This window comes from Pipistrellus kuhlii, unplaced genomic scaffold, assembly GCF_014108245.1.
Source record: "Pipistrellus kuhlii isolate mPipKuh1 unplaced genomic scaffold, mPipKuh1.p scaffold_m20_p_15, whole genome shotgun sequence".
Classification (NCBI taxonomy): Eukaryota; Metazoa; Chordata; class Mammalia; order Chiroptera; family Vespertilionidae; genus Pipistrellus; species Pipistrellus kuhlii.
This window is the reverse complement of record NW_023425460.1, coordinates 29,905,121-29,919,927: the sequence shown is the minus strand read 5'-3', so window position 1 is coordinate 29,919,927 and position 14,807 is coordinate 29,905,121. Positions and strand designations below refer to the sequence as shown.

Here is a 14,807-nt window from a genome sequence, read left to right as displayed (position 1 = left end):
CTCTGAAATGGAAATTATAAAACCAGTACCTTCCGCATGGAGCTGCCAGAGCACCTGATGTGCTCTCTCGGAGAGTCCCCTGGTAGAGTCTGGTGAACACCTTTTCTTGTGTTATTGCCAACAAGGGAAAGCCCTTTGGGAACTGCGGGGTGCCCTCGTGTCTGAGGTGATGAGGGCGGAGATAGTGAAAGCTGTGCTTCCCAGAAGTGCTGGCGCTCAGGTCATACCCCCACCTTACAGATGGAAAAACTGAGGCCCCCAGAGAGTACCCAAGTCAGCGAAATAATCACCGGCCAGGGAGCAAGTCCCACTGAGATGTGCTCACCTGGCTTTCTTATCTCAGATGCCCACCCGGCCCCTCCCCGGGTCTGGAGGGAGGAAGGAAGCAGGACTCAGAAATATGGGCGGCAAACCCAGGATGTAAATTTGTGATCCTCGATGAATATTCGGCGACTCGACTCGTTTGAGTTATTTGTGGCGCTTCAGCCAGGCTGGAGAATGTATTCATGGAGCTGTTCTGTTGGCTTAGGTGACAAACAGTTGCTTCTCTTTGTCTCCTTTTTTTTTTTTTTATGGAAAAAAAATGTTTACTTTTTACATAAGGACACTGCACAGCCTACAAATGCCAGAGCTTCCAGAAACTGCTTCAAACCCAAAAGAAGTCTGTAGCTGCCATCCAATCCCGATTCTGCCCTCTTCCCCAAAAGGCGTTATTACAGAATGAGGGGTGAGACCACTGGGAGGAGAGGGGGTTCTGAGAAATGTCTTCTAGCCTAATAAAGCGAACCCCAGAACCAGCGGGCGGCCGGCCTGCGAGGGAGGGTCCTGTGGGAGGAAGGGCTGCGCTGAGCGTGGGCGTCTCTGCTCCCTCGGGCGCCCCCTGCTGGCACTGCCGCCCACCTGCCCACGGAGGAGCGGCCGCTCACCTTGACCCTCCAGAGTGGCCTCTGGACCCTGCCCTCGCCGTTTGGAAGCACAGCAGCAGGGCGGCTGGGAGGGTCCAAGGAGACCCGCCTCCCTGCACCCCACGCTGCCTCAGCCCCGCCCCCAGAGCCTCGCAGCACAGGAGTCCACACAGCACTCCTCCCCGGAGTCCAGGCCTGGCTTCCACGCCTTTTCTGGAATTTTGTTTCACAAACTACTGTCTGGCCCAGCGTGTCTGGCCCTGTAAAATCCACAGGTGGACAAGCGTGGCCAACAGCTGCTATAAATTTCAAAGGTCCCACTTGTGTCCTCAGTGTCTGCAGACATTCAGGGGAAAGGAGCACCTCCATGTGGGTGAGCCATTCTCTATTCTGCCGAGTGGTGCTGGAGGAGTGTGTGTGTGTGTGTGTGTGTGTGTGTGTGTGTGTTTGAGTGTGTATGTGTGTGTATGTACATGAGTGTGTATGTGTGGTGTGTGTGTGTGTGGACTCCTGAGCAGCCGCCCACCTCCAGTCAGCGTGGCTGGCTGATAACACAGGGCTGCACCCGCTCTCCCTCCCCGCCGGGCGCGCCTCCTCCCCAGGGAACCGACTAGAACAGCTTCTCTCCGCAGGCGAGGCCCAGCTCCCCTCCTCCCCACCCCAATCCATCACCATTAGCCTGACCTTGCCACAGCGCCTTCAGCAGGGAGCCGGGGCTGGTTCTGACAATGCCTAAACACCTGACAAATCTCTCCAACTTGTTTTCTGCCTGCGATGCAAAGCAGGGCTCCGTGGACGTGTGCGAGGGATGCAGCGGGAATATCCTCTGAGCCGCTCTGCCCGCTTCCGCCCACACCTCGGCTTCGCAGAGTGGGCTTGCTCCTGCGTCCACCTTCTGGGTCTTAATCGCCTCAGCTCTTACTTAGAGCTCAGCTCAGGCGCCTTCTCCCCAGGAGCCCATCCCCGACGGCCCTGACCCCGGCCAACACCAGTGCCTCTTCACCCCATTCCCATTTTCATTTTCTCCGGAGAACCTGTCCATCGCTAATGTTATGTATTTGTTCATCTGTTTGCCTGTCTATCCCAACTAGAGTGAAGCTCCCTGAAAACCAGGACATTCCCAGTGACAAAGAGAGCCCTGCCCGTAGCAGGCTATAAACATAAATATAAACACAAATGTAAAGATAAATATGTGGCCGAAACCGGTTGGCTCAGTGGATAGAGTGTCGGCCTGCGGACTGAAAGGTCCCAGGTTCGATTCTGGTCAAGGGCTTGTACCTTGGTTGTGGGCACATCCCCAGTAGGGGGTGTGCAGGAGGCAGCTGATCGATGTTTCTAACTATCTCTCTCCCTTCCTCTCTGTAAAAAAAATCAATAAAATATATTGATTTTTTTAAAAAGATAAATATGTGGCATGTTCCCAATGATGTAGCAAGTCGGCTGCAGAGTTGGGACGTGTGCCCAGGGCCCCCAGATAGCCACCCCCACCGTGTTCTTTCAACATCCCAGGGAAGGGGTACAGCCAGGATTCGAACCCAGAACTCCACCGCCAGCTGTTCATCACCAGGCTTTACCCTCTCCTAAAAACAGCCTCTTGCTGACTGGCCTGTCCACTGAAAGTTCTAGAGCGCCACAGTCCAATATGGTAGCTCCTTCAGTGTAATGTAATTAAAACTAAATTGAATTCAAAATTCCGTTTCTTCCACACCAGCCCCACTTCCCTGCCCCATGGCCACCTGTGCGAAGGCGGCCGTGCTGGGCTGCACGGACGGTCACCCCCCTCATGGACTTTGCACGCTCGCTGCTCCCCCAGCACTCAGAACAATGCTCCACTCGTGTCTTTTATTCCGTGGGTGAGGAAGTGAACGAGAGCCCCCTCCCGCCCTCCTCCGTGGCTAACCTCTTCCCCGTCTGTCCCTCAGGGAAGGATGAAGCCAGCAGCGTGGAAGTGACGTGGCCCGATGGCAGGGTGGCGAGCCGGAACGTGGCCAGTGGGGAGATGAACTCGGTGCTGGAGATCCCCTACCCCCAGGAGGAGGACAGACCTCAGGACCCCGCCCCCCTGGAGGTGAGAAAGGCACCCGGGCCTGAGGGCCAGAAGAGAGGCCGCATCCCCAAGCCCATGGCCTGAAGCGGGGTCCCGGGAATCGGCAGGCTTTGCCTCTGGAGTGATGGGAATCCCAGCAAAGGGCAGGCTTCATGGTGACCCCACCATCCGTGGTTTGCACAATGGTACCACATGCACGTCTCTGCTGTTCCTCACGGGAATCCGTGGTATTGGCAGGACAGGTATTTTTTGCACCCATTCTACAGAGGAGGAAAACAGAGACCAAGGGGGAGACCCCACCAGGCTGTGCAGCCAGTTTGGAAGCAGAGTTAGAATTGACCCCAGGACTCCTGCTTCCCTCCCAGCTCTTTCCAAATCTCTGGCAGGCCTTGTGTTAGTGCTGGGGGAGGGTCAGGCCGCTGGGAGCTCTTGAAGAAAGAGCTTTAGATTCTAACTCTGATCGGGTTACTTGGTTGCAATAACAGAAGCCCCCCTAAATTCACACCAAAGGGGAGGACCACTAAGGAACCTTGTAGGGGAGCTCACAGCGTCCCATGGGAAGCTAAGGATGAGCAGGAACCATGCGGCTCAGTGGCCTTTGCTTCAGGAGCTCAAGGACCTTTGTCATTGGTGCACTGGCCTGGGGGTGAGGTCATTGCCCCTCCCTCACGGTACTGACAGCTGACATTTTCTGTCTTGTGTAAAGTGTTGTTTGGAGTCTCCCTGGCCTGCCACCAGCCTGCTGTCCCCGAAACCCCCATATAGACATGGCAAAGCCCCCACAGCCTGGAGTCACCAGGTTTCCAAATCCGTCTCAGCCTCGGTTCAAATTCTGGCCGCCACATCTTTGATCATCCTCCTGCTGGGATGCCCACCCCTGGTCCAGCTGGCCTTGCCCAGAGAGATGGCGGGTAGATGGGGGGCAGCCTGGGAGTGGGAAGGTTCTCAGAGAAGAGGGTGTGGGGAGTGAGCAGACACCTCAGAAAGCTCCTCCCACCCCTCATCACCCTTTGCCCTAGCTGACACCAGCCTGGGGTTCAGTTCCTCTTACCCGTCCTGCTCAGACATGTGGGTCCCGCGAGAGGGGAATGAGCAGGAGTTTGGACTAAGTCTGTTCTTGGTGGCCTCCCCCCACCCCCCAGTGTCCTATGCTCAGTGCGAGGGAAGGAGTCCTGGCAGGGAGGGGCCCCCTCCAGGCCCAGAGCTATGAGCATCCGTCATTCTGGGGCCGGGGTGACAGCTGCTTTGTGGCTGTGATAGCGCCTGAGATGCCATCTTCTCAACTCACTAGTGTCTCTGCTTCTGCCCACTTTGCAGTGCGGCCAAGGATTCTCCCAGCAGGAAAATGGCCATTGCATGGGTGAGTTGCCTGCAGGCACCGGGGGATGGAGCAGAGGCCAGGATCTCCCTGGGGACAGTCGGCCTGTGTGCTGGCAGGGCTCAGGTTGCAGACAAGGGGCAGAAAGTGGGGAGGGGAGCCTGTTATTTGTCCCTGGGGTTCCAGATGCCAAGACAACCGCCATGTGTCTCACTCAGATGGGAGTGACATGAGCGCCCGGCAGGCTGAGTCACCACGGTTCTGGGAACTGGCAGAGCTTCCGTGCCGTGAATACAGAGTGGCCACAAGACGCACCACGGCCTGGACAGTGTTCACAGGGAGGCCTGACTGCCGGGGCTGTGGAGGCTAGGTGGGCACAGGGCCCCGTGGAGAGCTGGCATGTTCAGCCTGGCCAGCCGATGGAACTGCAAGGGCACTGGAGCAAACCAGGGTGTGGGGTTTGGTCTCAGTACAAGGAGGTGGCAGTCTTGAGCAGTATGGGGGGCGAATGGGGGGGGGGCGGGGGGCAGGGAGCCGTGGCACTGCCAGGAAGGCAGCTCTGGGAAGAGTCACCAGGTCACAAGGACTGGAGCAGGAGGCGGGCAGCCTAGAGTCTCAGCATCCAGAAGGCTCACAAACTGTCTCCCATCCCACCAGCTGACAATGAGGGGTCAAATCAAGGATGCCTCAGCCTTTCAGCCCTCAGGAAGCATTCTTCCCCAAGTTCACTCTGCAGAAGTCCCTCCACCCAGGCAGATGTGCTTGCAACTAAGATACAAGAGTAAACAAGACAGACAGTCCCTCACCAGGGCTTAGAGCTCATGGGAGAGGCACTAACAGCCAGTGTGAGAGGCTGGAGTGGGGGAGGGAAGGGGCTGTGAGGTAGCAAAGAGGAGGGGCCCAAACCAGTCTAAGGAGGGTTCAAGAAGACACCCCAGAGAGATGGAGGTCTAAGCTGAGACCTGAGGGGTGATGAGTTTGCCAGCCCAAGAGAGGGGAGAAAGTGTTCCGGTGGAGGGCATGTGTAGACAAAGTATCACAGGTGAGAAGGTGGGGGAGGATGGCTCCGAGAGGCCTGAGGAGAAATTGACTCCCCTCCACTCGCCATGTCCCCACTGTAGCCACTGCAATCAGACGGTGCACACGCACAGAAATTCCAGCATCTTCCTTGTGCCCGGGAGGTCCCTGTGAGATCCCCAATCCAGCCACCTCTTCCTTTTCCTTTTCCTTTTCCTTTTCCTTTTCCTTTTCCTTTTCCTTTTCCTTTTCCAGTGGACATACATGTGCCTCCCACACGCCGGGCCCATGTGGGGAGCTGGGAATCACCTCCCCTGGCGGGTGCTCATCCTAATGGGGGGAGGGGGCAGGGACAGACCATCACCCGTGACCGTACAGCGAGACTAGATGAGTTAAGACCCCATTAAGCAAGGTGCTCTCTGGAGACTGTTATAGACAGAGTGGTCAGGAAGGGTCTCAGAGGAGGGAACTTTTGAGCTGAGACTTAAAGGATGAGAAGGGTCTGGCCATGGAACTACCTGAGGGAAGGGAAGGCCACGAGGCAGGAAAAAGGCCTGGAATGTCAGAGGAGCAGGAAGGCGGCCGATGTGCTCAGAGAGGACAGAGGAGCCAGATCCAAGTCCGGGAGAGTCTGGGAGCCCCGGAACGGTGTCTCACAGTGGAGCAGGAGAGTAGCGTGACGGGGTCACATGTTCACAAGATCACGTTGGCTGCCGAACTGCAGATGGGATTGGAGAGAGGCAGCTGCAGAAATCCAGGCAAGAGATGGTGCTGGCCGGGAATGGCTGGTGCAGGAGAATGAGAATGAGAAACAGGTGGACAGACAAGGGGGATACCATAGGAGCAGAACTAATGGGATCTATTGTTACATTGATAAGGAAAAAGAAAGAATTGGGTATCACTGGTTTCTGTTTGACTATTGATTGAGTTAGAGGAGATGGGAAAAGGGGGCAGGAGAGGTCTGAGGACTGGAGGGAATCTAAATTCCATCTGGGACCTACTAAGTTAAGATGCGTGTTAGACAGATTCATGCGTCGGGAGCCCCAGGGAGAGGTTGTAGCTGGAGATGGGAAGTCTGGAATCCATGTCTGAAGGGACCACCTCGGTAAAGGATGGTGGATAAAGACCCAGGACTGAGCCTGGGCACCCCTACCATGGAGAGGTCAAGCACAGTAAGAGTCAGCCAAGGGGACTGATATGAGGAAGCTGAGGCCCAGAGATGAGGGACATGTCCCAGTCCCAGAGTGGGTGGAACAGCAAAGCCTGAGCAAGGGCCTATGCCCTCCCGAGTGAATGATTCCCTTCCCTTTCAGACACCAACGAATGCATCCAGTTCCCATTCGTGTGCCCTCGAGACAAGCCCGTGTGCGTCAACACATATGGAAGCTACAGATGTCGGACCAACAAGAAGTGCAGTCGGGGCTACGAGCCCAATGAAGACGGCACAGCCTGTGTGGGTGAGTCGGCCCTGGCCACAGCTCAGTAGCAAAAAGACTTTGCCGTCAGCTGGGGAGCTCTGGGGAGGCCCCAGATCAAGGTCCCCAGTCCCTGCTTTCTCCTGGCCGGATGGAGTCTCCTTAGACCCCTGTTGAGTCTCCAGGAAGACATGACAGAGGCTTAGAGGAGCTCAACCACTACTGCTACCAACCGAAGGGCCCCTAGGGAGCTGTGTTCTCTGGCCATTGCTCTTCTTATTTCTCCCTTCTCACGTTTCCTTAAAAAAATGCTCTTACCCGGAGGCCAGCCCATCTATTCTTACCTGGGGTATAAATTAGCTCCTACTCCATATCTTTGTCTGAGTTTCTGAACTAGTACTTATTTGTCTTCTTCCTCCCAAACACCTTCCCCCTCCCCGACCCCACCCCTACCCCTTTTCTCTTTTTCCCATTTTCTGTCTCTGCTCCATCCCTTTTGCAGCTCAAGTGGCCTTTTTAGGTGGGTATCCTTCTGCCGCCTTTAGAATCTCAGAGCCTCTCTCTCGAGCCTCATATCTTTCTCTAGGCCTTGGACTTTGCCTTCAGTTATATGCATTTTAAATCCCAACAATAAAGGAAAAAAAACAAAAAAAAAAAAAAACAACCTTTGTGGAAAAGTAAATTTCTCCTGCTGCCCATCTCTCTCCACGCCCAGAGATTCTGCTGCAAGCTCCCTCTGAATGGACAGCATGGGCGGCCATCTTTGAAAAGGGAAGTCTGGAAACATTGATGTGTGTGTAACCTTAGTTGCGTGTGAAGCCTTTCTTTGCATGTTTTCTGAGAAAACAGGAAAGGAAAAGTCCCCCCTCGGCCCCAATCCAGCCTTCCTCACTCCAGAAGAATCCAGATAGCCCTGTCTAATCCTGTATCTTCCTGTGTCATGAGTGGCTCATTTTGCCCTTAACAAAGATGGCTCTCAGGTGGTTGTCGCTCAGTTGACTCAACAATGCTTCATGTGCCTGCTGGTTTGGCCTGTGCTGTTCTGCACTGTGCGCCCTCACTTCCTACGGTAGAGAAAGCCTGGTGGGGGTTGGCGGTGGCCATGGGAGGAGAAAAGAGTATCCCTTTGGGATTCTTGATAAAAAGGTTAAAGTTTGAATTTACTAAGTCTTCCAGCCTCTTTCTGGAGAAATGATGCCAATAAGCTCTCTGCCTAGCTGGTAGGGGAAAGAAAGGTGTCCAGGGCAAAGTAGATGCTGGTTGGAGTGCCCAGTTAGCAGCGGCCCTTCCATCCTGTGGTGCTTGGGAAGGGACCATGTCCCTGGGCACGAACAATGGATTGGGTACACGCATCGATGATCGCATTTGGGCAACGGGGTTTGCACCAGGTAAGGAACATGGGATAATCGAGGTCTAGACACAGAGGGAGGCCTCGAGGCCTTTCAACTGAGGAAAGCCAGTTCTCCACTCAGAGCCTCGGTTTTCCTCATCCAAAGAAGAACTGGGCTGGTGTAACCCTGAGGGCCCTTTTTCCCCTAAGACACCCCAGTGTGCGGCTGGACATAGGCATGGCTTGTCTCAGGTTACCCAAAGTTCTCGGAAGAATCTTGCAACCTGCTCTCCCCTGCAGCATGCTTGGAAACTAGAAGCTCCTGCAGCTTTGGGAAGGACGGAAAGCCACAGAGTAGTCTCATGGCCAGCTGCGGTGTGAAAGTTCATCGTAAATCACACATCTATTCTTCATGGGGGCGGGGGGGAGCATCACCCCAAGATACAATAAAATCATACTTAATGCAGAAGCCTTTTTAAAATATATTTAACCAAAAAACTACCATTTTCTGATATAATATTAGTACTCCAAATAAATCACAAAATACGAATGCCATGCAGCTAGTGCTGCTTTTACACTCAGCACAGGAGCTTAAATGAAAAGTTTTCCAATAAAAATAGCTACCATTTCACACAAAAAAGCGTACATCCACTTAAAAATCACTCCACTTCCCGGAAGCCACCTCCTGTGAGTGGACAGAGAATGAAAGATCTCAAAGAGCCCAGAGCTGGGGCTCGGCGAGACAAAGTGCCCTGCCCAAGGTCACGGCAGACTGGTCTCCGAGCCAGGGCCGGAGCGCGTTCGCCGTCTTGTCAGGGCAGGTATCAGACAGCCCTGTCTCTGCTCAGACTATTCCCTAGATATCCCAGAAGACACTGCCTTTTAAGAAACAAACAAATGGATCTAAGATAGAAGATAAGTAAAGCCCAAAACACACAGAGGTGATGGCTCCAAACGCAATGGTAAATGACAAGACAATAGCGTCCATTGACCGGCCGCGCACACAACACCAAGAAAAGGGACAGGACAGCTGGGGAGGCGGCCTGCCAAGGACGTCCGAGATTCAGGGTGACAGCAGACTTCTGAGGATGGCTTATCGGCAGTAACCACGGATCCCCGCACCCAGAGTTTCTTACGAGAGGGCGTGTGTGTGCTGTTTTATCCTACTTGGTCAGGGAGGCCAGAGGAATTACGAAGGAGAGTTCAAAATCCCTCCAGCTTTTAAGAGCACAACTACAGTAACCTGAAGGCTCTTCATTAGATCCATTTATTCACTCACTTACTCATCAAATGTTTGTTGAACACCTACTATGTGCCAGGTACTGAGCTAGGCTCTGGCATATGGTGGTAAACTGCCGTCCCCACTCTGCCTTCCTCCAACCATAGCCCAGTGCATGGGATAGAAATGGGACTCAGAGGGGCTTTCTAAAAGCTCTATCTAGCCCTAACTGGTTTGGCTTAGTGGATAGAGCATTGGCCTGTGGACTGAAGGGCCCCAGGTTCGATTCCAGTCAAGGGCATGTGCCTTGGTTGTGGGTACATCTCCAGTAGGGCGTGTGCAGGAGGCAGCTAATCGATGTTTCTCTCTCACTGATGTTTCTAACTCTCTATCTCTCCCCCTTCCTCTCTATAAAAAAATCAATAAAATATATTAAAAGTAAATAAATAATAAAATAAAATAAATAAAAGCTCTAGCTAAGTTTAGGGGTTGCTACCAGTATACCAGAAAGCAAGCTCTCTGCATTTGTTCATATTTTTATTTCACAAGCATTCATTGAGGACCTCCCGTGTGAATCATCAGTCACACACACACACACACACACACACACAACAAGGAATATGACAAGGTCCCTCCAATGCATGGCCAAGTCCCCTGACCCTAAGATGTTTGTGTTGGAAGAAACATGAGGCTAAAGGATACAGAGGACAAATGGGTGGTGAGCCAACTCAACATTATCTGCTCTGAAATAACAGGCCTCCCCAGTGGGCCAGGCGCCCAGTGCCCCAGTCCAGGACATGGGCTGTTCTGTGGTGAGCCAGACACAGATGGGTGGACGCAGGACAGCACCCAAGCCATCAGGCTCAGGCTTCCCGCCCCCTCTTTCTTCTACCGCTCCTCGCTCTGAGGCCCTGGGGCGGGGGGGGGGGGGGGGGGGGGGGGGGCGGGGGTGGCAAACTCTTGCCTTCCCCTTCTAAACACAGACAACTCAGCTTTTACCCCCTAGCCCCACTTCTGACATCTTGATTGGCTTACGCTGGATTCGAGTCTGTAACAGAGACATGGAATGCCTTGGGGCTGATGAGTAATGGAATGGGCCTGGGAGGGCCCCTGCTGATGCTGGAGCCGAGCCTCTCTGAAGGGGGCAGGCAGGACTCACTCCCGCAGAGCCGGAAGGTGGGCCAGCATTGCCAGAAGGTCCCTTTTTTTTTTTTTTTTTCTTTCCAAGAAAAACCAAATAATAAAAATAATTCCATTTTCATTCTGCCCAAGAATACTCCTCTTCCCAGAAATGTACCCTGTAAAATGACAACAAGAGCTTACAGTTAGTGAGCTCGGAGTGTCTGTGCCAGTTCAAAACTCATTACAAGAACCCACTGGTTTCGTCCTCAATCACCCCAAGAGGCACGTGCTCTGATAGTCCGGGTTTTGCAGATACGCAGAGTGGTTCTTCTGGAGTCACACAGCTGGGACAGACAGCGGAAAGGCTCCATCGGGCAGTCCAGCCTCAGCCTGTGCTCGGACTCTGCTTCTTCCTTCTCCGTGTGGGTGGCTAACTGGTTAGGCAAAAGCCACATCTCTCAGGCTGCCCAGGGTCGAGGGGTGGGTTGCGAAGGAAGGAAGAAAGGAAGGGAGCCCCCTGGAGGACCTGGGGTCTGAGACAGTCTCCCCCTGGTCTTGTTCAAGCTGCAAGAAGAGATGGCAGCGCTGTGTTGCGTTCTCTCACTGGGCCAGCCTTCGAGGACACAGAATTATGGATCCTCCGCAGAGCCTCTTTGAGCATCTGCCTCCTCAGTGGCCAGCCTGCTCTGGGAGGTGCCATTCTGAGAGCCAGGAGTTTGATTGTGTGTCACTCTGGCTGCTGTGGCCCCCTCCCAGGGTCTGGGCATCACCCTCCCAGCACCACTGGCCTGCAGCCCCCCAGAGCCGCTTGGAGACGGGTGAAGGAACTTTATTTCCTCAGGGAGCCAGCTGGGTTTTTCCAGCAGATTCCAGAACAGTGCCCCCAACCACCACACACACCACCACCACCCCCACACACACACACACAGTCAGCCCAGGAGGCAAACCTCCCCAGGGTCAGCCATTGTCCCTCTCCTTCTGTGTGGGCCAGACCCCAGCCACACTCTGTCAGGGCTGATGCTACGTCTCCTTGGCAACAGGCACCTCGTGAAAGGAGGAAGAGGGAGGGCGAGGGAGCAGGGGCCGGTTAATTCCACAGATAATGCCAGCCCCTCCTTCAGCGGCTTGTCCTCTTAAGGAACTACTGCTGAACAGCAAACTGGTCAAAAAAGGGTCAACCGTCAGAGAACAGCGAGAAGCAAGAAGAGAAAAAGCAACCTTCCCCGGGGAAAGGAGCTACCATTCATGGAACGCCTACAATATGCTAAGAACTTTCCATCTGTCTCTCCACTAATCCTCACATCCATCCTAGGAAGGAAATGCTATGGGTCTGTGTTACCGCCAGAGAAAACAAGGATCCGAAACAAATAGGCTGCAAAGGTCACATGGCTATCTAAGTGGCAAAAGCTGTGCTTCAAGCCCACAACTGCCTGGCTCCAGAGTCTGTGTTCTTAAGCCTCCAGGTAAGGGACACCTGAGCCAATTACTTAGCCAGCTGACCCTGAGCAGCACTGACTGGCCTGGGATAGACATCGGTAAGCTACATGGGCAAAGTTCCCTGATGGCTGATGGCACGTGGCAGGCCCTGACCAGCACAGTAAGTCTGTATGCATCAGAAGGAGATATACTCGTGCTACTGGGAGGGAGGGCAGCATTAAGGCAAATTGGGGGTGATGGGATTGAGGCCCAAATGCCATTTTAAATAGGGTGGGCCAGAAACCAGAGACGGTCGGACCTGCATCACCACCATTTGTCCACCAACCAGATCTGAAATATCATGGCTGACATGTACACATAAGGAACTGTTTAACAAAATTGGGACTCAAAAGAACTGTTGGCCCAGAAAGGAACTCACTACAGACTGATTCATTTGCTTCTCAGCATAACCATTATGGCTTGTCTCAGTTTCGGTTGTTACAAGGGTATTTCTTGGATCACATGAACTCATACATAAGGAATGAGTACATTTGTTCAGAGGGAAAGTAGGAGAAGGTGGGGGTAAGGGGAAGAGATCAACCAAAGGACTTGTGTGCATGCATATGGGCCTAACCAGTGGACAACAGGGAAGTGGGGCATATGTGAGGAGGGGTTTGGGATGGGAATGGGGGGATGAGGACAATTATGTGATACCATAATCAGTAAAATTAAAAAATAATAATAAAATAAAATAAATAAATAGGGTGGGCCAGGGCCCTGAGAAGGAGGCCCTTGAGCAAAGACTTGAAGTGGGTAAGCTGTCCTTGAACCTGTTTTCTCATCTGTAAAGTGAGGACAACACCCACCTCACAGAGTTACTGTGTGTGCTCAACCCAGTCCTCAGGCCGCGCTGGTCTCAGGGAGAATAATCGTAAAGCAAGGTACATGGAGCAGGGAGGGCATGGCATCAACAGCTGCAGGAAGCACAAGTCACTGCAGGGAACTAGTCAAGTGCCTGGGGAACCAGCCCTGGGCCATCACTACATCCAGAGGCACCTGAGAAGGCTTCTCCTCCTGCCCCGTCCTTTTCAGATGAGGAGACTGAGCCCCCCAAAGGAGTAGTGACTTCCGAGGACACAGCCTCGCTGGGAATCTGACTCCTTCCTGCCCTGGCACCTCCTGGCCCGCCCTGCCTCCTGTCCAGAAAGCTCAGGTGTCTCAGAAGCACAATTGTATCGCAGCCTCAGATACATGGGGTGGCACCTGTTCTTCCCAGAATCAGTCAGGGTACGTGCCCACCGCGTGGCCGGAGGAACCATGCCTGGGCTGCGGAGCACAGCCGGAAATCCTACACACGCCCTCCCTCCCTCTTTCCTACTCTCCTTCCTCTCTCCTTAAAATTATCTCTTCCCACTCTGGCCAGTGTGCTGGTTGAGGGTCATCCCATGCACCAAACGGTGGCCAGTTCAATTCCCCGTCAGGGCACATGCCCAGGTTGCAGGCAACCAATTGGTGCTTCTCCCTCCCCCTCTCTCTCAAATCAAATTTTTTAAAAAGTTATCTCTTCCCCCAAGACTCTGGGATCAGCGGGACTCAGGCCTGAATCCCAGACACACCGCCCACATGCTCTGTAAGGGACTCCACATAAGCTGTTTCACTTCTCTGACCCTCACTTTCCTTCCCCAAAACACAGAGCCCTGCCCCCTCACAGAGCTGCTGTGAGGTAAACCATGCCAGGAGCTGCGTGTGGCGCCTGGATGGATAAAAGGCAGGTAATGTAAAATCCGTGCCAGGCCCTTTGCCTCCTGGGTCCACTTCTAGCAGAGGCTGCTTTGACAAGAACCCATACGTCACCAACTGGGGCGATGTTGGACCGATAAGCATCCTTCCCATCAAGACACACCTATCACTCAGAGTTACAAATGTGGGGTTCCTCTGGGGACCGGCATACACAGCCCCTTCCCTGTGGAGAGCTCAGGCCTGTCTTTGGATCTGCGCTGGGGAGCACAGGGCCCACCAATACCCATCCATCCACCTGCCGCTCCAGGGCCTGCGGGCAACCATCTCATGCCAGGCAGCCCTCTCCACCTGTGACTCATCAGTCATCTTCTGTATCCATCCACTTATCCACCCATCTATCTATCTGTTCATCCACCCATCTGTCCATCCGTCCATCCATCCGTCCATTCATCAGTCCGTCTGCCTGTCCATACATCTCTCTAGAACTCCAGGCCCAGACCTTCCAGGCAAAACACTCAGCCCCACAAGAATGTGCCCACCTCATCATGGTGTCCAGGGGTCACGGGCAGGGCTGAGTGGGTGGGACACACTTCCCCCCTGCCCTCCCAGGACAGGTGGGGTCATAAGCAGAGCCGCCAGATCACAGCCACAGCAACAGTGCTGGGAGCAACTCCCGGCACAGGATGGCCCAGGTCACTGCTGCTACCCTTTAATTGAGGCGTTGGGTGGCCACCCACCATTGAATCATAGTCAGTGACCACTCACCTGTCTGCACCTGCTAAGCTGTTCTTGATTGCCCCAGAGCCTGAGGATCACACACCTGAGCATGCTTATCTCTTCCTTCCTGCCAGCCTGCCATGGGCTGCCTTTCCCACCCCCTGCCGAGGGCGAGGCACTGTGACAAGCATGGGCACAAGGAGAGGGCGGTGGAGGAAACGAGTAAGACCAGCTCCCCAACCTGCAAGCGTTTACGGGGACCTGGGCGCAGAGAGGAGGCTGTCACACGCACGCGTCCTGTAGGCTGCACATCCCACCTCCCCTCTGGGGCCTTGCTCAGCGCTGCTCTCCAGTGGTAACTGGTCCCCGATCACCTTTCCATTACGGAAATTGATAACTTGAATTACTCCGAAAAATGAGCTCCTTCGTGGCCCTACAGAGTTAGTTTTTCTGTGTCAGCCTTTGCCCGCATGTTTCTCTCTGGGTGTGAAAACCGTCCTTAGGATTCAGCCTGGGCAGAGCAGAGTCTTCCGTCTGTGACACGAAGGAGGAGAGCGGACC

General features: G+C 54.0%; 1 protein-coding gene across 2 annotated transcripts in view; it reads left to right on the top strand.

Moving 5' to 3' along the window:
* The window catches only part of CRTAC1 (cartilage acidic protein 1), a 133,934-nt gene extending 126,069 nt beyond the window's left edge, over window positions 1–7,865 (top strand). For both annotated transcript variants that reach the window (XM_036438780.2, XM_045581970.1), the window contains exons 12-15: window positions 2,828–2,973; window positions 4,270–4,312; window positions 6,601–6,744; window positions 7,205–7,865. In XM_036438780.2, the coding sequence (XP_036294673.1) occupies window positions 2,828–2,973; window positions 4,270–4,312; window positions 6,601–6,744; window positions 7,205–7,323 (452 nt within the window). In that variant the 3' untranslated portion in view covers window positions 7,324–7,865. The remainder of the gene's footprint in view (window positions 1–2,827; window positions 2,974–4,269; window positions 4,313–6,600; window positions 6,745–7,204) is intronic.
* Window positions 7,866–14,807: the final 6,942 nt, after the last annotated feature.